The sequence below is a fragment of the Harpia harpyja genome, chromosome 20, assembly GCF_026419915.1.
Source record: "Harpia harpyja isolate bHarHar1 chromosome 20, bHarHar1 primary haplotype, whole genome shotgun sequence".
In the NCBI taxonomy this organism is placed as follows: domain Eukaryota; kingdom Metazoa; phylum Chordata; class Aves; order Accipitriformes; family Accipitridae; genus Harpia; species Harpia harpyja.
The window spans coordinates 9306229-9329996 of record NC_068959.1 but is presented as its reverse complement, the minus strand read 5'-3'; the positions used below and the strand labels follow the sequence as shown (position 1 = coordinate 9329996).

Below are 23768 nucleotides of genomic sequence, written 5' to 3'. Positions count from 1 at the left end.
AAGCTCAGCTCACATCTGAGTTTGGGTTTTGTATACCTATGAATACAATTATTGCATTAGCAGTTAACATAATATTGCATTATTTCCTGTTCAGGAGTTTGATAAGAAGGCGGAACCACACTGTAGTTCCAAGCAGAGTTCACAACACTAGTTAACATTTCTGAATAACAACAAAAATATATCCCCAAAACGACTCAGTCTTGTTTTAAGTGACCCCAAACCATGTCCTGCAGCTGCAGGATTAGAAAGCTCAGAGCTGCATAAACAACAAATATACGGAGAGATGCCTATAAAGCAGCTTTAAATTTGGCTGGGGCCTAGGAATGGAAGAATCTGAGTTGCAAACCTTGGATGAAAAGTGACTTTTTTAAAAGGCATTTGCATTTGTTAATGAAAAGCAGCTTTGGGCCAAGCAGGGAGGGGATGCAGAGATGCTCTGAATGTGTGTGGTGGCACTGCCAGGTGTGAGCCTTTTCTTTCTACTAAAGAGGAGAGCTCATATTTGCACAGCAGAAACCTGCATGGAATTTGTCTTCTCGCCTGAGTGCAGGAAAAGTATCAACAAGACTTTCCTCCCTCTTCTCCTCTTCCTCTTTGTGTCTTTTATGGGGAGAGCAGACTTGGGAAGGTCCACTCAGCTGCAAGGGGCAGTGGAGGCTTCTCCAGGAGAAGTCACCTTCTCTAGGGGATGTCTCTGCCTGCGGGTGAATCCTGTGGGCAGTACGGGGCATGGCTGTGTGTTTTGGCTGCGTGTTTCAGCTGCATATTTTGGCTGCCACCCGCCTGCGGCAGCCACGATGGCATGGGACACTTGGTGGCAGAGCCATGGTGGAGGGACTTGTGCAGCAACTGGCTGAGGACACTGCAAAGAAAGTCCAGAGCTCATCTGGTCTGACCCTGGGAGCAATCCAGATAGTTATTTTTAGGCAACTGGTTCTGATAGGGAGCAGTATCACTTCCAATCTCTTCTGGCCCCACCTGGGTAGGCGACGAGCACTCCAGCCCTGCTCGATGCTCTCAGTGGTGCAAAGAGAGATCTGTATGTCAGTTGTTTTTCACCATTTTCTGCTTTTGCTGATTTCCAGGGTCTCTTCTACCAACTGAGTGAGGAAGAGGGGAGGTTGCTGCCTGCCTCCAAGCAGGAAGGATATATGAGATTATTCCACTGATGGGCTATACATCATCAGTGTCTAATGGGCTTCCTGCATGGGGAGGAGGTAAGGGTTATGTAAAGGAGGGAAATTGGATTTATCCTGCTCTACTGTCTCTTAGAGTCATCAGAAATACAGGGCTGGGACCTGGAAAGCCATAGCTGCCTTTCAGCCTCCTGATTCCCTTGGGATATTCAGTCATTTCTCTGTGGGGCAAGGAGGAAGAGAAAAGGAAATGGAGCCCTTTAAATCTTTTGCTCCCTGACTCATTATCAGTCAGTTTCCCATTTATTTTATTTCCTTTTTCCTCTCCAGGCAACTTCTATGGTTCCCATTGGTAAGCCAAGGGGCTATGTGACAAATTTTGCTTGGATCATGTAATATGATTTACACAGTGAATGTCACAGATGATGTGGATGGTAAAAGGGGATGGAGAGTTTTTAGTCTGTGATATTTTCCCAGGCGTTACAAATAGGTAGTTTAGTTCCACTTCAATAGCTGGGAAGCTACTTTTTCCTTCCAAACTGCTGCTGTTCACACAATAAACATGTTCTCAGATACATCAGCAAAGGCTCTTGAGGAAGGGAGCTTAAGAGCTCCAGGCTTCATCTGGATGAAAATCACCAAGAAAAAAAATTTTGGTTTTCTTTGATTTTTAGGAAGTGCCAAGTTTGGGCTGGAGGATTCCAGAGAGGTGAAATATCTGATTTCCCACTAGTGGTAGATATGGAAAGCAGGCCTGCCTGCTTGTGTTGTCATGGGTCATGTGTTGGTGGTGTTCAAGATGAGGTCACCTCAGATTTTGATAATAAATTCTGACTTTAGGGAACATTTAAGTGACTGGGAGGTAAGGGGTCAAATTCCCCTTCTTACCCTACTTGGATCCCGCTGAGAGGCAATGGAGTGGGACCACAAATTTGAGATGGGAATCTGATGTCTAAACTTTCTTGGGAGAATCAAATCCCTCCACCCCCAGATGCTGGCAGCCTGGCTGGACTGATTTATTGTGATTTGAGGAAAGGGACAGGGAAAGACGTGTAGGAGATTGCAGGCTTCACTTTTCTTGGTCCCACAACTGAAAAATTAAGAGTCGATGTTTCTCATGAGAGCTTCATGGACTGTTTGGCTTTTGTTTTTTGGGAGGAAATAAAAAAAAATATGTCTGTCTACTAGATGGTGTTTTTAAATTGGCAGCTGACCATGCAGACTAGCCCCTCTGTAAAATGAACCCAAACAAAGTTGCTAATGGGACTGAATTATAAAAAAATCCTTCTTGCTCCAATTAGCAAGAGCACCAGCACGCCACCGGGGCATTCTCAGTGCCCGTGGGTGATCTCTGGCTGGTGGAGCTGAGCACGTTAACGGCGGTCCCCTGGGATGGAGGGCTCTGAGCCCTTAGGCTTGTGCTAACAAGTGATGTTGCACAGGCAAGAGAAAACTGCTCCTGTTTATCAGAAAATAGGGGTGAGGTTCTCCAGAGCAGCTGGGAAATGTGCACTCCCTCAAATGAACGTGGTCATGCGAGAAAGGCCCCAGCTTTCCTTCCGCTGTTTTTGGGAGCGTTTGGGTGTGCCACGCAGCCCCTCTGCCCCAGCTGCTTCTCTGCTCCTCTGCAGTGGCTGGAGGAGCTGGAGCCCACGCTCTTGCACTGTCCCCAAGTGCCACAGGGGCAGCTGCCCGCTGAGAAAGCTGGGGTTTGCCCCACGCCCTCAGCCTGCCTCTCCTGTTAGATACCGTCGGCTCATGTGCCAAGTATGCGACCTCCCTGGCACGGCGTCTTGATGTGGCAAAACAGAGCCACGCTGCCTTATAATGTCAGCTCTGCACGGCAGGGCCCTTCCAGGGAGCTGCACAGCGGCACGGGGAGGAGGTTTTGTTTCAAACAATGATATCATTGACAGGCTGGAGTGGGACCAAGATCACTCCATGTCGGTCATCAGCAGAAACAGTCTCAAGCCATATGTACATTATGGCACTGAGCCACTCTTCCTTCGTTTGGCTTCCTCGCTTGTATTTAACCCGGCTCCCAAGGCTTTCTGGGGAACAAATCCTGCCAAGAGCAGGCTATTGCACCCTGAGCTGGATGCTGAGCTGTATCTTGGGGAATGACTGATCTTGCCGAAAGCTGGTTGCTGTTGGAAGGGTGTGAGGGCTTCTCTAGAACATCTTGAGTGCTCTTGTGTAGCTTACCCTGGCCTTAAACAGCCCCACGTGGCTGCAGCTGTGATCGAGGTTTAGCAAAGGAGAGTGCTCCCATCCAAAAACATCTTTTACTCCGAATTCATCAATTCTTCAGGCTGATAGCTCCTCTAATGAAGGACTCCATGCTGCCTTTTAGGAAGATGATGTGTGCTAGCAATCTGCCAGATGCCTGACTGGATCTCAGAAGCCTTTAAATGATGTTGTTTTGCATCCAGACTTTTGCAGCTTCATCTCGAGCTGCTGGAGAGGGAGTCACTGAGACATATAATGTAACAGAGAAGAAAGGATCAAATAGTGCTGTTTTTTCCAGGCTTTCCTTCTCTAGCAAGGAGGTGAGCTCTGTGCTCCTCTGGAAACGGTGAATCAGGTCTGTCAGTGCTTTGCAGGGCTGAGCTCCCCTGGAATCAGCCATGCAGCCTGGCAGTGATCCTGTCCTGAAATGATGGCAGATAAAGGCCACTGCTAAGGTTTTGGGGTATGTGTGTCTCATTAGTCTCGCTTGTTTATCCAACAACTGGTACACGTGCAGAAGAGGGATAAGAGTGGCTGATAACTTTGGTGCACTCTGAGATGGAAAGAAGGCTTATTTTCTATTTATTTACAGTTTGGTGGAAAGCTTGATGCTAGCTGAGGAAGTAAGCTGTGCTGGGAATGAACTTTCACAGGCTCTGAAGTGAGATAGCACCCCAAGGGTGTTGCAAGATGTCCTGTTGTTTTTCCTCTTTCCTCACTGCCCTCCCCACCGCACACCATGCAATGCACTGTGATAGCCCTTCTCAGCAGTGCTGCAGGAGCCCCAAGGCTCCCCTGTGTTAAGGCAGGAAAGGGTCTTCAAAAAAGGACTGTTTCAGCTCAGAATAAGAAGCTGGACCATTTATAGGTAGCCTACAACGTAGGATAGGTGGAGAGAGGCTTGAAAGTGATAACATGGCACCACTCAGCCAGATGATGCATGCTTTCAGTTCAGCAGCTGCGTAAGCATCCCTAAAAATTCAGGCAGACCTCTCAGCACCTTAATCCACCCTAGAAGAGGATAGAGCCTGAGTCCGCAGGCAGGAAGAGATGTGCAAACACCATGTGCTGTGTGGCATCGTCCTGTGCCCTGAAACATGGTGTGCCGGGCGCTGGTGCTCGTCATGGCCCAGCTTGGCACCGGCGCTGGGCGGCAGTGCCGTGGGGCTGGGCAGGAGTCGGAGCACTGAGGAGTTCTATGGTCAGTGCTGGAGGAGAGATAAAATAGCTATTCATAGTGAATGCTTTCCAAGAATAAAGGAGCAGGAAGAAAACATAAGCGTGCTTGTTTGGGAATGAAACGAGTAGGCTGTGCAAGCCTCAGCTACTGGAAATCCATGGGCTGGTGTCTAATTTTGGCTTTAGCAGCACTGGGCAGATGCACACTGGTTTACTGTCTACTGTCAAGATGACAGTCTTACACAGACCAGATACCTGCCAGAGCACGTTGCTCAAGGCAATTTCCTGCGAGTTAATGCAATCTGTTGATTAAACATTTGTTTCTTGCAGCCTCATGCTGAGCAAGCTATTGCAGTCAGGGAGATGAAGGGAGTTATTTTCTGTGGGATGGTGCTTCTGTGCTTATCTTCAGTTTACAGACCCAATGTAGCTGAATGCAGCAATCTCGCCTTCTGATCACTGGCAGGATCTAGTGATGAGAATTAACACATCAGAAGGAAACAAAATGAGCTTTCCTGGGCTACAGTGAACTTTGAAAGGGGAGATAAAAGCTGTTGTATTCCCGACATCAAATAATATCAAATACAACAGTGGCACACAGTTTTGTCTGACACTAAGCCATCAGTACTTGTTCAGGTGTCTGAACCTTTGGATGCCGGATGGGGAAAGCACTTTCAAACACTGATAAAAGGTTACGTTTCCTGTTGCTCTGGCCTAATTTAATTAGGTATCACAAGCACACAATCCCTTATTTAAACAGAGAGGCTTTCAAGGTAGATTAGACCTGACTGCCACATATCAAAAACCATGGCAGATGGAAAAATCTTTGGGTTTGCTTCTGATACAGCTTTCTTCATCCAGACTAAAGAAATCAAGCAAAGATGAAAACTTTTTCTTCCTTGCAGGTCATCATTCAAGAATCTGGTGTATGAAATGCATTAAACAAGGATGCAGAACTGAACTGCAGCTGCAATGTTGCTTGGCATTGCACTGCCTAGGATGCACGTGGCATCCTTGTGGCAAGGCAAGAGTGGCACTTCGGTGGCCTGACAGCACTGCAGGCTTGCTGCAGAAGTGTGTTTCATAGATGGGGCATGTTCTGTGATCCTTTTCCAAATTTTTGGAAGTGAGGCCATTGTTTTAGAAAACTGTTTTAAACCTACATTTTATGGCTGCTGAGATGGACACAGGATATGACCTTCTTGGTTTGGCCCAGATTTTGACTTGCTGTACTTTTTTACATCACTGTTTAGCAAATGCAGATGTTTAAAAAGAAGGGGAAGGCTGTTTCTTCTGGAACAAAATCAAAACGCTTACTATTCAGTGCACAGGAGCTCCTTTTATAGACTTTTGGCCTGATCCTGGGCTGAAGACAGGGAGAATATTGTCTATATGAGGATGACATGAACAAATTCAAATTGGGGAATCAGCATTTTCCTAGGACAAAGATGTGAATCTGCTTCTGGGCAGAAGCTGAAATGTAAATGCAGATTGGTTTATAATTGTACTCAGATTTGGACACTGGAGAGAGTCTGGATTTGAGCTGAGAACTCACACCAGTGCCCAGATGTGTCCTGAACTGGCCTGTGGTGTGCTCGACACTCTGGACTCTGCTTTGAATCTAATCCCAGTATGTCTGGGGCATAACGTGGCAGTAGTAAAAGTAACCCTGCACAGAGACTTGTACCCATTAAGGGATGATGATGATGTTGGGTTTCTGGGTTTTTTTTAAGTCCTCATGTAAAAATTGAGTTGTTCACTTCCAGCTGTTAGAACTGGATCTTGGTGCCTAATTTAACTCACATCAGGATAGACTCTCCTTTATTGTTTTAATTTGAAAAGAGCACTTAGGAAGACGGCTTGCTGCGCCCTTTCTGAAGTGGATGTGCTCCATGAGGAGTGCCCAGCTCCTGCCAGGACAGCAGACAGATGGATGTGGCAAGGTCAGCTAGGCTTCCACCTTCCGACCCTCTGCCATCACAGCGCGCTCTGCACAGGGAAGCACAGCCTGCGGCACTGGTCCCGCAGCGGCTCCGATGGCTCCTGTGCCACCAGGAAGCCATTAGCCGCTGCTTCCCTGGGGACAGCGTGTTAACAAGTGCCTCGCAGACGGAAAGTGCGATCCAGAGCAGAATGTGGAGATACAGCACAGCTGGTGTCCTGCAAATACCTGTCTCCTGCCCGCCCTATCTGTGTGTTGCAGTTGGTTTCGCACTACAGGTAGCAAATGGCGACCTCCCCAAGTCTACAACGGTGCTTCACAGCAACAGGAATATTTACACTGACCTCAGAAAGAGCTGAATCTAGCTGATTTTCTAGCACACCTTGGAAGCAGATATCCAGGTCTAAAGAAAGGTCTTACTATTTTTTTTTTTTTTTTCTTTTCTTTCACCCTCTCCACCATGTCTGCAGAAACCTCTTTGCACCAGGCTACACTGAGACTCATTACAGCCAGACTGGACAAACCCAGACCATCTCTCTGACCCACACGGTGAGTGCAGGGAGCGCTTTCCCTCCCGCAGTGTGCGGGGGAGACCAGGCAGGAGGCCCAGAGAAGTGAGTGAGCTTCTTTCTCCAGACCCTTTCTTTGAGGCCACAGGTCCTCAGAGCTTTAAGCTGAAGGGGAGGGCAGTCCAGCTTTCTGACCTGGGGGGTTCCAGTGACAAAGTGTCTCCATCCCTGCAAAATGGTAAAAACATCTTACCGTTCTGCCCGAGCTCTGTTATGAGAGCCGAGGTCAGCCACCAACATTGCTCCACTCTCTGGGTGCTGGGGAATTGTTTATTCCTCCCACTGCTCATCCTCTTGCTTTTAGTTTTGCCACCGGGTACTCCATGCTGGGGATGTTCCCAGCCTTTGGGAAAACCAGCCCGTGTAAGCTGGCTCCTGTTCAGTAAAAATCCCATAAACTTACTGATCTCACGCAGGCCTTGGCTGACTCTCCATTGCAATGACACAAAGATGTGCATTGGTTGCAACGCAAAAATAAGAGATAAAAACCCCATGAGATCATCTTTACTAATGCTGCCCCGGGGCGAGGGCAAGGGATGTGATGAATATGCTGGCGTTTCTGCCCCAAAGCCTCCTTGTCCCGGCCAGAGGCTGCCTTTGTCTTGCCAGGAGCCCCCAGACAGGGACTTCCCCGCTGTCCGTGGCATCACCCTCTCTGGCGCTGAAGGCACGTCCTTTGGGGCCTGACCCAGGGCCCGCTGCCATCGATAGGCAGCTCCTGTTACAGGCAGAAAGCTTTGGATCAGCCTTAATGCTGCAGCCATCTGAGTTGCTTCCTTGGGGATTCAAAGCTCTTAATTTTTACTGGCAACAAGGAGCCATTTGATGCATTTGCACAGGCCGCACATGGCAGCTGAAAGGCCAAATTTCGATGCAGACTCACAGAGATTTAGTTATGATAGTCAACTGCCAAATGCAGTGGAAAGAGAACAATTACTGCAGTATCAGCAGTACTTGTATGGGAGTCAGTGATGCCTAAATATAGCACGTGTCGATCCTGAAACTGCATTGCCAACCCTTGTTCCCTCTGCCTTCCAGGACCACTGCTTTTACCATGGGGTGGTGCGGGGCTGGGAGCACTCCAGTGTCACACTCAGCACGTGCCGAGGGCTGCGGTAAGTGCCTGGTGATGCCGGAGCTGCAGGAATGCTTCTGTTGAGCTCTTGGCGTGCTGCCGCGCAAGTTCTGCTCCCTAGCAGCCTGGTTGCCAAGGGTCCTGGGCATAAAAGGGAGCGTGTTGGGGGAGATGCAGAAATTTGGGTATCATTAGTAACCATGGCCTCCTAGCCAGCACTTAGACTCCTTCCCCCTTTGTGCTGGCAATTTGGACTCATGCAATGAGTGAGTTTAACTCAAGAGTCCACTGGAGTAAAAGATGCTCTTGTTAGTGACTCAGGGCTGCCTCGTTACAGAGATGGGGACAGGACTCGCCACGTCCCAGCCCAATACTCTACGCTAATGCAGAAACCAGCTTCTTCGCCCAGTCTCTCACAACTGGCAAGTTTTTGTGTGCTTTTTGGGGCAAAGTCTTCAAGTCTGAACTTCCTCGTGGGTTGTCAGCCCCCTCTCTGCTTTCTCCCTGGGTGGTGCCGGGGTTGCGTGTTATGCATTTAAAACCTTCGCTTTGGTAGTAATGGAGTCTTTGGCAGGAAAAGTTGGTCTGTATCCTCAGCAGGAGTAAATGAAACAGCTCATTGCAACCAAGGAGCTGCATTTATTTACACCAGCTCAGAGTTTGTTTCCAAATCACCACATGGGCTTTATTGATATTAGTGGTCATCTGCTCTCGAGGGCTGATTGGAAGCTGTGCTGATGGGACCAGCTCCAGCCAGGAAACAGCCCGTGCCAAAGCAAACCTGAGACATCTTAAGTGAATGTAGCACAGGCCAAAGAGCCCAGAGAGATAAACAGGACAGTGCAGCCACCTGTGGCTTGCAATAAATAATCCAAAAGCAAAAGTAGTCACAAGCGTGCCTTGCTTCTGTCAGCCTGCATTTTCCTATGCTCTGCCTTCCAGCTGCAGAGGAGATAGAGATGTCTCGGTGTGCACATGCAGTGGGCTTCCCGCACCCCTGAGCTGTCAGTGTGTGCTGGTCACTCCTCAACGTTGTTTTCTAATTGCTGGGAAGGCATGGGAGCTGAGCACACACGGCTGTTTTCACTCTGAGCTTTCACAAGGAAGCGTGCTGCCTGTCGAGCCACACATCTTCTAGTGGGCATCAAACGCAGATTTCCAGCTCTCCTGGCTGTAACATGCTCATTGAGAAACCCAGAACCGTATGGCTATGTGCAAGTCCCAGAGAGAACTGTGTTTTTTCTGTTGACAAACAATGTCTTCACATTTTTTAGGTCAGTTCTGTTAAAGACAAATTTCTTCAATTGGTTGAAAAGCTTCCACTGCCCCTGAAGAAAAAGCTGTATGTTAAGAAAGTCAGTACTTCTCAGGTTAGCACTGTTGCAGCACGTGCTCCAATAGCCTCTTAATTGAATGTCTGAGGCCCATTGAATAGATTTTAATTTATGCAAGCTCAGGGATTCCCCTCTCTGAACTCAAAATATTCCCATCCTTTCTATTAATGAACTGAATGGCCTGGTAAGGATAAGTGCCTTGCCAGGGTCAGACAGGAACTCAGCAGCAGAAGAAGGATTTGTCTCCAGTTGCTGTGGTAGTAATTAACTTTCCCTCTTACTGCTTCCCGTTTCAACAGAGGACTTATCGTCTTGAGCAGCAATTCCAGCTATATCTTAGAGCCGGTTCCTGACAGCCCAAACCAGCACTTGATCTACAAGTTAGACGACCTGAGGTTGCAGAGAGGAACCTGTGGCTACCAGGGCACTGGGGATGCAGCCGAAGACTGGCTCAGGGACTTCACAACTGGGATGAAACCACCCCGCCAGAGGGTGAGCAGGGCTCAAACCCGGGCCGTGCACCACACTCCAAATTTCCCACCTGTTCCAAGCCGGAGGAGCCTGCTGTTCTCCGGGAGCATAGCTCAGAAAGTGAAATGAAGGAGAATATTTAAGGCTTTGTAGCAAGCTGGTTGCCAAACAGTGGCTCCAGCAGGGAAATAAATGAGTGTTGGGGACTATTGTGTAGCATGAGGAATCTGGGCTGTACCTGTTCCTACACAGATTTGTGCATCTGATATGTGAACAATCAGGTGGGCTGAGGACAGGCCTATGGGCACTTGCTGTAGCTAGTGGGTGCTATAAGTTGGTTGCTATAAGTCAATCACATCTGGAGGTCCCTGTGTGTGATGGGACGGGGAGAATGGCCAGTGAAAAACAAACTGGGAAAAATGACCTGTACATGTTTTATGAAGAGTTTCTTGGGGGATATCGGGGAAATAACTTATGTTGATGCTGCCGCAGGTGAAACGGGAGACTCTGCAGGCTACGAAGTACGTGGAGCTTCTGCTCGTGGCTGATTATGCAGAGGTAAGAAATGGGATCATGTGTATACCAACTGAGCACTGGCCCCAGAGCGAGCATCCCACCTGCAGCATCTCCTGGGGTGGGGAGGGCAGCTGGAGTTCAACAGGTTTCCTCTTGCTATCCCAATGGTCCTACCTTCACCAGCAGACAGGGAGAGCTGTGTCTTTGTCACTTTTGTCCTAGCAGCCATGACCTCTCTGCCACCACTGTCAGCCACTGTTGGCCAGGGAGAGATGCAGGTTGCGATTTGGATGACGGGCTAGAGTTGGAGGTCAGTCCCGACTTCCCAAGGTACCAGTGGCTGGCCCTAGTTATTGATGGGCGAGACTGCCTTCAGCCTAGGGTGACTTGTGGGTTTCCAGGAACGACGTGCTTCTAACTCTGCAGTACACTTAATCTCTAGAGAAGATAACTGTGATCATCCTCTGCTCTGAGCTGGTAGCAGATATATAAATAGACATTTTTAAGGGTCCAGATCATAGAATAGGGCTGGAAGAGACCCAGTGAAGTCAGCAATCCCTCCCCCATCCCCAGCCTGGACAGCACACCAGATGTACTTACTGACAGTGCAAACCGTGCAGTGTTTTGGTGATCATTTAATCTCCAGCACAGACGGGAGTCAAACTGGTCCTATTCATAATTTACAGCTTGAAACTCCAGTAGGGAAAACCACATAGTGCTCCAGGCTATAATTTATTCTGAACAAAACTAGAAGCAGAACCTATTTTGGTTTCTCTATTAGGCAGCAGGATACCACGGAAACTATGAGAAAACACACTATACCCAGGAACTGCCATATGTTGTTCACCATTTGATCAGACAAGCTGGGGTAGACACCCTCACAGTGTTGTCGCTAACTGCCCTTACTTTATTGTCTCCCTTGCTAGAAGAAAAGTCCCAGGTTTTATCATCTGTTAAACAAAAATCTAAATATTTTGTAACTTTAATTCCTTGAATCAAACATTTTGCTAAATTTAACTCATTAATTGCCAGGTGGTTTAAATAGGCAAATTTGTTGAATGACATGCATCCCCATTTGTTGGATGAGTGAGGTGATGAGTGGTATGGCAGCCTCGATCTCAGACATGAAGTCACGTTAACATATATTTTACCTGGCACATTTGTCAGTTCTTTGTCAGTCCCTGGCTCTGGGGGCTCTGGTAAGTTTGGGTTGCACCACTGTGTTACTACCACCACTTGAGTAACATCACTACAGTGGGATGCCAGGGATGAATTCTGAATAAACATGTATGGGTGGGCTTATAGTCAGATGTACAGTGAAGGAAGGCTTTCAGGCTTCACTTCATAGTTACCTTCTTATTGCCAGAGTAATGGGACTTGTTTTAACACATTTCAGGTCTTCCTAGTTGCCTTTGTGCTGCCTGACATGTTCATTTTGTTCAGTTTCAGAAGCATCACTTCAACATTGAAGCAACAAGGCTTAAATTAGTGGAGGCTGCTAATTACGTAGATAAGGTGAGATCAGGTGTGCATGAAATGAGGAAAGCAAAGCCCAAATCATGAATTATGAGAATTAATTGCGACAGAGGAAGACCGCCTTCTTGGGAGAGAGAATGATGTTTCAGCAATCCTCCCCAGTGACTTGGGGAGTGGAGAGCATCTGCCAAACAATTCTGTTGTTGGACATCAGGGACAGGGTGGGGCAATCTCCATTCCTTACCTTGGAACCAGCGTGAGCATCTCTGTGTTTTTATACATCTCTGTATTAACTGTGTTACCTGAATAATGCTTTTTGAAAAGAGATTAAGGTATTCACTTCAAATTGTAGGAATCTTGGCAAGTAGAGCTGGGAGGAGCCTTCAGAGGTCATCCTTGCAGTGGTACCCAGTGCTGCTGAAGTAAACGTCTCTACTTTTCAGATCTACTTCCTTCATACTCCCCTTCTCCCCTTCAACTCCTTCCACCACTCCCTTTACCCTGCTGCCCGTGAAGACTTGTCCTGTTTGTACTTGACGTGGGCAGCAGATTATTTCCTTCCTCTTTTCAGGAATTTTGACACATCTAAAGATAAACGTGATGTTAGTTTCCAGTCTTTGTTTCTCTAGATTATCTGTCATTCATTTAAAAGTGAAAGTTCAGCTTCTCTAGCTCAATCGTGTTTAGGTTTGGGGGTGCACATTTCTCTCTGCAGACGTGTGGCACTAAATTGCAATGCATTTCCAGAGGAAGCATCTTCTCTGGACATGTGTATCTGTAGTAGCATTTAGCAGGGTTTATATTCAAGATTTAAAACACAGTAAAATAAACTAGTGGTGCTCATTTTGTCATCTCTTTTCCTTCCTGTATCTTAGTTTTACAGATCCCTGAATATCCGGATTGCCTTGGTGGGGCTGGAGATCTGGAGTAGTTGGAATAAATGCGATGTAACTGAGAATCCCTACTCCACCCTGAAGTCCTTTCTGGCCTGGAGCAGCAAGGAGCGGGTGCACAGAAAACATGATAATGCCCAACTAATCACGTAAGTTTATTTCTCCTGAAATAACCTGTTTCTGACTAGCGGGTTGGTTGGGTGGGAAATCAGTATGTAAGCTTATATTGTTCTAAGATTCAGAGTGGCAGATTTATGTAGAGGCTGCTCAGCCAGCATTAAGCTCTGGCACTCAGAGCACAACCATGTTAGGAAAAGTGGAGGTCCCAGGCTTGTCAGCAGTCTCAATACACACACATCAAAGTGCATCAACTTTATTGTGTGTGCATATCACAAGCAGCTGCATCTGATCTGTCACAGCTACATGTACAATTTCAAGAAAATCTGAACCATAAGCAAGACCTGTAAAGGGGAGCTAAGCCCTTTGCGGAAGGCATCCATTCCTAACTCATCCCACTGAGACACAGGGAACATGGTGCTGGGAGCTAGCTGATGGTCTGTGATTCATGCTACTGATCTCATTAGGGCCAGTAGCTATGGCCAGCAATACAGATATGATTGGAAGAAAAATTTGCAGCAACTATTAGACCTCCTTACCTCTTCCATGGTAATTCATCCACCAGTAAATAGTGGTGAGTCAGAGGAGAAACCTGTAGGACTGAAATGCAGAGATACAATGCCTTTTTTCTTGTTTTGTTTGTTTGGTTTTCTTTTTTTTTTCCCTTTAGCATTACTGTATTTCATCTTTACCTGGTCATGTCCTAAGCACAGTTTCCAGGGCTTCCATTTCAGACATGCCAGCAGGGACGGTGCAGAATTCCAGCTCGCCAGGCAGGAGCCGAGCGTGGCTGCACCTCAAAGGCGTTATCTAGTACTCTGTCAAGTCCCTGAATCCCAAGCTGGCAAATATCAGGCTTAAGGTAAATTAAGTATTCTCAAACAGTACCCAGTTAAGGATCCAGAAATAGTCTTTTCTGTGCTTGTTGCAAAGCTCAGCAGGAGCACTTTTTTGGCACCAGACCATTATAAAAAAATAGGATTGGCTGGTTGGCCCATAAAACAAAGTACTAGTCCAAGAAAAACAGGTCTTAAGGCTTTGTAGCTCTGCTATAATGTCATGTAATTGAAGATACTCCAAAAGAAAATGTATTCACCTGACACTGTGTGTATGTATAAAGCTGTGGACTGCAGGATGCATTTCTCTGTTTTGCCTTCTCAAGTGCCTCAGTGCTATTTCATGGTCTTTCTGGGTTGATTTTAGGGGTGTGCCCTTCCAAGGTACCACAGTGGGCTTGGCTCCTGTGATGGCCATGTGCTCTGATTTCCAGTCAGGAGGAGTAAACATGGTAAGTAATTGCTAAGAACTAATATGATGTTTCTTGCCAGCAGTGAATACATAGGAGAGATGCCTCCGAAAGCTCAGGAAGAAAATATTTCCCATGAAGGCCTCTAGCTCACCTGCTCGTAGGCAGGAATACCTTCAGTAGATATTTTCTACATGTAGTAATGAGAAGTGTCACTTACCCCATTGACTCAAAGGTGCACAGGACAGGCACAGGTAAAATGCTGATGTGCCTCTTTCACCTTGCTCAGGATCACTCTGATAATGCCATTGGTGTTGCTGCTACCATTGCCCATGAGATGGGACACAATTTTGGCATGAATCATGATTCAGCTGGCTGCTGCACTACCCCGGCAGAAGATGGAGGCTGCATCATGGCTTCTGCAACTGGGTGAGTTCATCTTACGGGGTCTCATGGAGAAATGCAAAGGGCTTCGTTACAAGAGCCTTGATGGAGTAAGAGCTAGAAATGCAGACTGAAGGTGGGTCTGTTGCTGCCTGTTGGAGCCAGTGTGTTTATAGAGAAAGTACTGCTGGGCAAACTCTGGCTCATCTATCGGTACCAATTTGCTAAATTCCCAATGAACTTATTCCTGCCTGAGCTTGGCCTTAGGTAATGTAAGGACCTGGAAGCATTTAGAAATGCTCTACCAGAGCTCTAAACTGTCTGGTAAAAAGGAAAATTTTCCTATCTTCTGTCCTGAGAGACTGTCTCAGGACCCCTCTAATCCCTCATCTCTGAGTTTGTGCTTCCCACTGTGTCCAACCAAATGCTCCATCGCTCCAAAGCAAGTTCAATGCATATACACACACATCCTTCTGCAAAACCTGGACTGCCTATTGCCAGCACGTACAGAGAAATGAGGGGTGACCAGAGCATGTGTGACCTTGGCATGTAGAGGTTTACATGGGTTTAATTTCTGTGTTGCACACGAGATGCATAGATAGATAGTTGATAGTGTTTCTAAAGCATCTCATGCAAAAGCTAATGTGTGTTATAATGTGGTAATGAGCAGAAAAAGGATTGCTTCAGGAAATAACTGATTTTTATTAAAAGGCACAGCAATAGGGCTATATTTCTAAGTCAGAAGACGTGAAAACAGATCGACTGCATGTTGTCTTAAGAATACTGCTTGGTTTCAGTGAGCCACAGACAGCCTGTGCTTAAAAGGGAAGAAATAGTTGGCTTTAAGAGAAAGGGGAAGTGAGAGTGACTCTGGAAACCCACAGGGATTCTAAAGCTCATTTTGGATGAGGAACCACAACAGCTTCTATATTTCAGTCACGTAAAAACATCGGACAAACCCATTCACTTAAAGCCACGTTCCCTGTTTCCTCAAGCCTTACTCCTTGGGGTTTAGCAGGTTTTAACAAAATTTTCTCCATAGATATCTTCTTTTATGTGCATGATTTCCTCCAAATAAGGAAGAACATTTAGATGAGAAGTGAAAACATAGTGGCATGCAAGTAGAACACACAACATGAATGCACACATGTACGGTCATATATAGAGTGCATAGATTCTGGCATTGTAGCAACAGAAATTAATAATTCATGTAACAGCAAATATTCACATCCTTTGCAACGAGGCAGTAGATAGGAAAAAGGAAATATTATTTTAGCAGTTAGATTCACAAGAGTTATTCACCGTCCGAGTGCTGGATTTGCAGGCTTGTTCAAACAGCTGAGAATAAGCCACAGCTTCAGTATTGAGCAAGTAAGGACAGCCATACTTGTCAGCTATCAAAGTCGAATCTAACTGAACATATTTCATTTCAATAAAGTTTATTTTTTAAGGCCATTATATTACTAGATAGTCTTGCAGTGCAATCTCACCTTATCGTCAAATGTAATCCAGATGGATCTGATTTTGAACAGGCACACAAAATCACAATCCGCTTTAGCACAGTTTCATAGATTTCAGAGAGAGACCTGTGTCCTTTGGCACTTGTCAGGATTTGCATGTGCTCATTTTTGGTTCTCTGAACCATTGCCCAGATCTGTCTTGATGTTTTTCTACACTGTCCATATTCAGGCACCCATTCCCCAAGGTGTTCAACCAGTGCAATAGAAAAGAGCTGGAGAAGTACCTGCAGTCTGGTGGAGGGATGTGTCTCTCCAATATGCCGGATACCAAAAAAATGTATGGTGGGAAGAAATGTGGAAATGGCTACTTGGAAGAGGGGGAGGAGTGTGACTGTGGAGAGGTGGAGGTAACAATTGTTCAGATCCAACTATTTGGGGTTTAGTGGGACACAATGATTTTATTATGTATTTTGCAAATACAGTTATGTGATATGTAAACAGCTTTTGTTTGTGCAGGAGATATGCATGCCTTCCCTGTATGTAAGTGTATACGCAATGTAAATCAAGGCTGTAAAGTATCACGTCTGTCTAAATTCACAGTGTGTAGTACAATGCATCCCAGAACTCGGGGGTGGTGTAATCCATGGCTGAATAGAGGTGACGAAAGCTTCATCAGAAAAAGTAACCTGAGATGTCGCAGTTTCATATATAAGTTCACTTTACCTACGGCTCCATTCCTGATAAAGATGGGACTTCTCTTAGTGCTGCATCTCACTTCTCCAAATCCATACTTTGAGTAATAAGACAAAAAGGAACTGGAACCAGCAGCCCAGACTCACCAGATGTTAAGGAGCACAACCTACAGTATCCAGTCAGTCCAACAGAGGATACAACTATGCAGTACTGTAATTCAGCACGTGTTGGGTATCAGGAACGTACTGCTGTTACTTTGTTTGCATGTAATTCATCATGTATGAGAGCTGATTAGCGTCAGCCTCACATTTCAATGCTCTGGCATGTTCTTGTCTTGAACATCTGCATCGTAAACTCTGCTGCATCTCGCTGTCTTCCAGGAATGCAATAACCCCTGCTGCGACGCCAGCACCTGCTCCCTGAAGCTGGGTGCCGACTGTGCCCATGGCAGCTGCTGTCATCAGTGCAAGGTGGGATGTCTGGATTTTCCTAAGAGAGGAGAGGGAATAACGATGGTGGAAGTGTGAGGCTGAAAAACGGAGGGGAAAGGGGAGGAAACACAGCCAAACATGGAGTTCAGCTCCTCACCTGCAAGCAACATGGTCTGATTTTTAGGTACAACAGCTATGAGTGCAATCAAACTAGTAGGGTCCTTTCTTCTAGCTGACTGATTTAATTGGCTCCCGTGATAACTCAAGATGAGCTGTGAATGCTGCTGGAATGAAGTCATACTGCCTCTCTTAAACACTTAGGGATGGGATGAATCAGAATGAATATTTCTCTCCTTTGGCTCTAGAAGAAATCTAGGCAGAGCTGTTAGAGCAAACGCTTCCTCTGGGGATTAGGCTGGATGCTGTATTTGCTCTTTTCTGGGATGCAGTTGAATTCCTTTAGCCCAGATGCTTGCTGAAGAAACACTAGCAAAGAGGATTGTATGTGTGTGCCCACTATCATTTTAAATCTCAGCTCTCCTTATAGAGGCTGGTTAAAATGTGTTTCTGATTTTGGAGCCAAAGAGCTCAAGCTTTGACAACAAATTACCTCAAAAATGAACACAGGCAAACATTTCTCTTAAGCTCATTTTTGTGTTTGCACATTGACTGCGTGCTCTTACTGACCTATCCTGAGCATGTGGAAAATAATTTTCCAGGTATCCACCTGGACTCATTCCTTTCACAAGACACTTTGAAAAACCTCTCAGATGTAACTGTGTATGCCCTTCCATTCTCCATGTCCATGGTGGACAGGAGGAAGAATGAACTGGGTAAACTCATAAGCAAGGGAGACATAAGTTACATTAGGAAAAGGTCTCCAGCAGAAATGACAGCCAAACACTGAAACAAACTTCCCAAACAGGGAGGGTTTTGAGAACAGATTACACAAACATCTGTCAGAAATGGTTTAGGTAAATCAGACTGTACCGTAGGGTAGAGGGAGATGGATTGATCTCTCCTTGAGATCTAGCAGCCTTATTTTCTGTGCATGATTTCATTGCTACCTAGGGAAGGGATCCAGTCATTAATTTGATTCTACACAGCTCACCCAGTTAATGAAGTTACAGAGTCATTTGGATCACTGCTGACCTCAAAAAAACCTAAGACAAGGTGGATGAAGAGACACATGCAAGATTTTTTCTTATCTACAGGGAGACGTTGTGCAGACATGAAACCACAAAGGTGCCAAGCAATAATTCAATTTTTTTCCCTTCGTATCTTTTTAGCTGATGTCTCCGGGAACTCTCTGCAGGGAAAGATCAGGACTCTGTGACCTCCCAGAATACTGCACTGGCGAGTCACCGTTTTGCCCCCCCAACTCTTACCAAATTGATGGGGCTTCCTGCGACGGAGGAAAGGCGTATTGCTACAGTGGCATGTGTCTCACATATAAAGACCAGTGCTTGCAGCTGTGGGGGCCTGGTAAGGACACTACTTGCAGCGAAATACGTTGTCCTTTGAACAGGCAATATTATGTGGCATCCTACTATTATTCACCCTGTGTAAGGCAGTAGTACCTTCCATACCCGTTATCAGTAGTGAAGTCTGAGGAGCCTTTTCTCCTGCCTTGCTTGCTTGGAGGAGGCAGCAAAAATTTCCCATGCTCAAACCGTCCGAGAAAAGGAGCAACTGAATGGTTGGCATGAGGTGAGATGGGCTGCCGGGCTCCACAGGAATCAGCCACCTGAGTCTCTTCCATGCAGGAGCAAGGCCGGCACCAGACGCCTGCTTTGAGAAGGTTAATGCCGCTGGAGACATCTACGGGAACTGTGGGAAGGACATCTACGGCAACTACAGGAAGTGCGAGATGAGGTAGAAAGCAGAGTGGCAGCCAAGAGTTGCTTGTTGGAGATGCTTTTATATATTACAAAATTATGGGCCAGGAGATAAAACTGATCCATGCTTTGGTTTCTCTCCCTCCCTCTGCCTCCTGGGAAACCAGCTGCATCCTCATCGGACTTAGAGCCCTTGCGACTGCAGCTTTAAGTTTACCATTTTCCCTGCCTTTTGCATTTTAAAACATCTAGTTGGTATTTTTCCAAAGCAACAGAAGAGGGGATTTTCAAATCCATAGGTTAAATGTACCTTTTTAACTGAGACAAAAACTTCTTAGTCTTATCTGTGATTTTGTTGAGGCTGGCCTACCCATGGGGACAGTGAAATGGTACCATCAGTACCCATCAGACACTGTTGCTTGGGGGCATGCTCTTGGGAGGTGCTTGCTCTTTTGCCATTGAACAGTGCCTCAACATTGCTGCTTTAATTTACATGTAGAGCTGATGCCTGCAAAACATGCAGCAAGCCAGAAATAATCACTTTAGCCTTTCCTTTGAAATCAGAGATGCTAAATGTGGGAAGATCCAGTGCCAGAGCTCTGCTTCCAAACCCCTGCAGTCCAACGCGGTGGCCATAGACACAACTATCCGCACGCAGAGGACGCAGCTGAGGTGCCGAGGGACCCATGTATACAGATCTGAGAGTGAAGAAAAGGAGATGCTCGATCCTGGCTTGGTGCTGACAGGAACAAAATGTGGGAGCCATCATGTGGGTACAGTCCTGCCTGTAATGGTTTTGGGGAGGTTCAAGGTATCACTTTTCCATCTGGAAAGTGCTTTGTGGTTATCAAGCCATTCATTGAGCAAAGCAAGAGAAAAACAATTTCTTAGAGGCTTCTGAGAAGTAATGGAAGAATACAAACCAAAGGCCATACCTTAAGTCATTGCCACATAAAGGCCAGGGCCAGTGCTAAATTTGGGATTTGCTAGTTGGTTGAGGTTGTTTTGCTTAGAGGTGACACACAATTAGAAATCAAGACAGAGTGCTCCTCCACAGACTCGCCACATGGGCATGGCCAAGCTATCAACTTCTGAGTTCTCTGATGTGTGTTAGCTGCGATTCAGGGTAGTGATTAAATGTTTGCTTGGGAACCAGGTTAGCTTCCTGGCCTGTTGTCCTGCCCATGGGTCGTGGTTTAACCCCAGCCAGCAATTAAGCACCACGCAGCCGCTCACTCACTTCCCTCCCACCCAGTGGAATGGGGGAGAGAATCAGAAGGAAAAAGGTAAAACTTGTGGGTTGAGATAAGAACAGTTTAATAGAACAGAAAGGAAGAAACTAATAATGATAATAATAACAATAATAAAATGACAATAATAATAAAAAGAGTGGAATATACAAAACAAGTGATGCACAATGCAATTGCTCAGTACTTGGTGACTGATGCCCAGTTAGTGCCCAAGCAGCGATCCCCCAGGCCAACTCCCCCCAGTTAATATACTGGGCATGACATCACATGGTATGTGTCCCCTCGCAGCTTCTTGTGCCCCTCCAGCCTTCTTGCTGGCTGTGCATGAGAAGCTGAAAGAAAAATCCTTGACTTTTTGCTAAGTAGTGTTTATACTAACTGAAAACATCAGTGTGTTATCAACATTCTTCTCAAACTGAATCCAAAACATAATGCTATACCAGCTACTTAGAAAGAAAATTAACTCTATCCCAGCCGAAACCAGGACACCATGGTATTACTTGTTTTGCCAAGGTGTCTGGGACCCTGCAAGTCACAAAATAGTAAGGCAGTAATATGGTACATAACCCAAAGAGCTAGTGCTAAGTTTTTGGATCCTTTCTCTGCAGGTTTGCTTTGAGGGACGCTGCCAGAACACATCCATCATCTTCGAGTCTGAAAGCTGTAGCATGAAGTGCCATGGGCATGGAGTAGGTGTCTTCCTTTTCATCTCCATTTCATACTGAAGCAGGATGAGCTGCCATTCATCTGTGGATGGTTGTTCAACTCAGTTCTGATACCGTGCTTAGGTTTGCTGCAGACTTTGGCTTCTTGATTATTAATTTGCACATTCCTTTCATGTTTGATGCATTTTCTGGTCTGTGAGTGTCCCTTTGACATAGGATTTAAGGAAGTCCACAGGAGGGATATGAATTGCAATGAATGGAAAACAAGAAGGGGTAATCTTACAGAAAAAACTTCTGGGCCCAGTTTAGATTGAATAAAAAAAAAAAAAAATCAGGCTTACTGAGGGAAAAACAGTAAAAAGTCATGTTTAGAACAGTTTATCCCAAACTGTGCTCTGCTGTGCCCCCAGGGGATGGAAAGAAAAGGCTGGCGAGAATTTTTTATACCTTTTGTAGACGTTTCTGGCACAAAACATCAGCATCTCTCCGTCCCTATAGTCCAGTTAGGCAATGGAGAGGAGTGATAAATGCAGCAGTGTGTGCCTCCCTGAGCAGCTTGGGAGGCCCCATGATGTACCTGACAAGGAGAGGGACTCAACCCACTCTTTCATTCCCAGTCTGCTGCTTCTCTTACAGTCTGTGAAGCTGTAGGAAATAGTTGTCAGCTATTCCACAGAATCAAATTAAATGTTACAATTAGCACAGGACATCCCTAATCAGAGGGATCAGCCCCCCTCCAGGGGCTGCCTAGACAATAAAACAAATAGCAATGGGCCAAGCAAAAAGAAACCTTCACTGGATGGAAGTCCTTCAGTTTTGAGATAAGAACAAGAGAAAGGAACTTTTAAATGCTGCTTTTGTCCTGAATCCAGGTTAGTGGCGCTTCAGCCACTTGTCTTTTGGAGAAAGGGACAATTTCTGAGGAAATAAAAGGCACTGTCACTCCTGAAAAGAAAATGTTTCCCGGCACTTAACTCCCTATTTATGCCAATAAGAGTTTCTTCTGTAGTGCTTTATCCAGCAAGGGCTTCATTTTTTTTAGCTTGCAGATTCTTTAGGAGCTGGCACTAAAGTCTCTGAGTCTTCCTGCTCCAGGTCTGCAATAACAACAAGAACTGCCACTGCAACCAGGGGTGGGCCCCCCCGTTTTGCAACAAGCAGGGGAGGGGAGGAAGCTTGGACAGTGGTCCCCCCATGCCTGAAGGTGAGTGGGTCCAACTCTGCTGTGGTGGCACTTCAGAAGGACTTGAGTTAGATTGGGAGCAGAGAGTTTTCCATTTAACTAACTCTACTTTCTTGCCCTCAGGCCCTTCAGCAGTTGTGATAACTCTCGCAATCCTGGCTCCCATTCTCCTTCTCGTTGGAATCATGTTTTTATTCTATTATATGAAATGGTGGAATAGATTTGCCATCTGTTCTCTAAAGAAGACCCCACAGTTCAGGTAAATTGTCAGTGCTGTGCCTTGTCTGCTTGCATCCACCCCCTTTCAATGTCAGGACAGAAGAGAAATTGCAAAGGCTGTGAGGAATATAACTAAATGGGTTTGTTGGTATAGTCCGTATTTGCTTCTCATTTTTTTACTTCAGTTAAAACATAATGGAAAATACAGCAAAGAAAAAGGAGAAAACATATCAAGTAAATAACACTTACTCTTTTCTTTCTCTCATTTTCAGCGACACGTCTGGAAATGGGCATGCAAACCCTGCCTTCAAGTTGAAAACCCCCCAGGAGCAGAGGAAGGTAAGGGCAAGGTCACCTTCCACCTCCCTCAGGAGAGATGCAGTTGCTCTAAGATGTGGGATGTGGTTCCAGCTCACACTGCGATTGGATAGTGGTTTTATCAAAGGATCCCATGCAAAAATAGACAGACATCACCCATGGCTGAAAGTCAGTGGGAGCTGTATGTAGTATCTATTTCTAGTGATTTCCTTAAAGGCAAGAGCTGGGATTTGACCAGGCCTGTGTGGCCGCTTGTTGCTCCTGATAGATCCTCTTCTGTCACATCCCCTTCTCAGAACTACAGAAATTGCAAACCCTGGGTTTATTTGCAAGTCACTTATAACGCTAATGCCTGAGTTACTCTGTTCTCTTGATTCCTGTTTCTGCCTTGTGATCCCAAATTGTCCCAATCTACCTAATCAATGCCTACTAGACATATACAAGGCATACTGGTGTTGCAGGCAATATTTTCTACTATGTGGTTCATAGACCTCATGTAGATCCTCAAAAGCGTAGCAGAGAGTAAAAAGGTGGTTTGAAGTGGAAATACCTAACTCCGGGGATTTCTGGGTCTTCTGCACAGGTGATTGGCTTCCCTGAAATCCCATCAAAACCTCCTCCCCAGCAAGCTCCAGGGCTCCGAATAAACACGCAGCAGCCACCCGCCTTCTCCACTGGTTACAGCTGCGGCGTGGGGCAGCCCACTGGGCCAGCGCAGCCGGCACCTGCAAAGGACGTTGCCCGGCGGACACCCCCGAGCAGGCCAGCACCTCCTGCTCCCAAACCCCCCCTCTCTCAGGTACGGAGTCGCCCCGCTGTCCTGCAGATGCCGTTTGATGGGAAGTTTGTTCTGAGTGAGGCTGGTGAAGCCTCTCTAACCCTGGGAGCGGGGTGTAGGAGTTACCGTGCTCACTAGTGCGTGCTCCATCTCGCCACAGGACAATTACTGGTGGTTTTCCTTCCCTTGTAGTGCAGCTGACAATGACTGTGCTGGATGCCAGCAGGCACCATTACTCTTAATTCAGGTCCCCTGATACCTCTGACCTGGACCTGAAGTCAGGTAGCTTGGATCACAAAGCAGCATTCACCTTACCAAGGTCATCTAAACATTTTTTAGCTGCAAATCAGATAGATAATTTGCCAG

The 23768-nt window shown here is 46.2% G+C and overlaps 1 protein-coding gene across 1 annotated transcript in view; it reads left to right on the top strand.

Annotated features, from left to right (window-relative positions):
- The window catches only part of ADAM19 (ADAM metallopeptidase domain 19), a 35586-nt gene that overhangs the window by 6222 nt on the left and 5596 nt on the right, over positions 1-23768 (top strand). The window contains exons 4-21 of the mRNA XM_052772230.1: positions 6957-7035; positions 8094-8170; positions 9764-9956; positions 10428-10493; positions 11895-11966; positions 12803-12969; positions 14141-14225; positions 14473-14612; positions 16257-16434; positions 17101-17190; positions 18441-18636; positions 18918-19026; positions 19554-19758; positions 20848-20928; positions 22000-22108; positions 22211-22346; positions 22579-22645; positions 23208-23423. Coding sequence (XP_052628190.1) covers positions 6957-7035; positions 8094-8170; positions 9764-9956; positions 10428-10493; positions 11895-11966; positions 12803-12969; positions 14141-14225; positions 14473-14612; positions 16257-16434; positions 17101-17190; positions 18441-18636; positions 18918-19026; positions 19554-19758; positions 20848-20928; positions 22000-22108; positions 22211-22346; positions 22579-22645; positions 23208-23423 — 2266 coding nt within the window. The remainder of the gene's footprint in view (positions 1-6956; positions 7036-8093; positions 8171-9763; positions 9957-10427; positions 10494-11894; positions 11967-12802; positions 12970-14140; positions 14226-14472; positions 14613-16256; positions 16435-17100; positions 17191-18440; positions 18637-18917; positions 19027-19553; positions 19759-20847; positions 20929-21999; positions 22109-22210; positions 22347-22578; positions 22646-23207; positions 23424-23768) is intronic.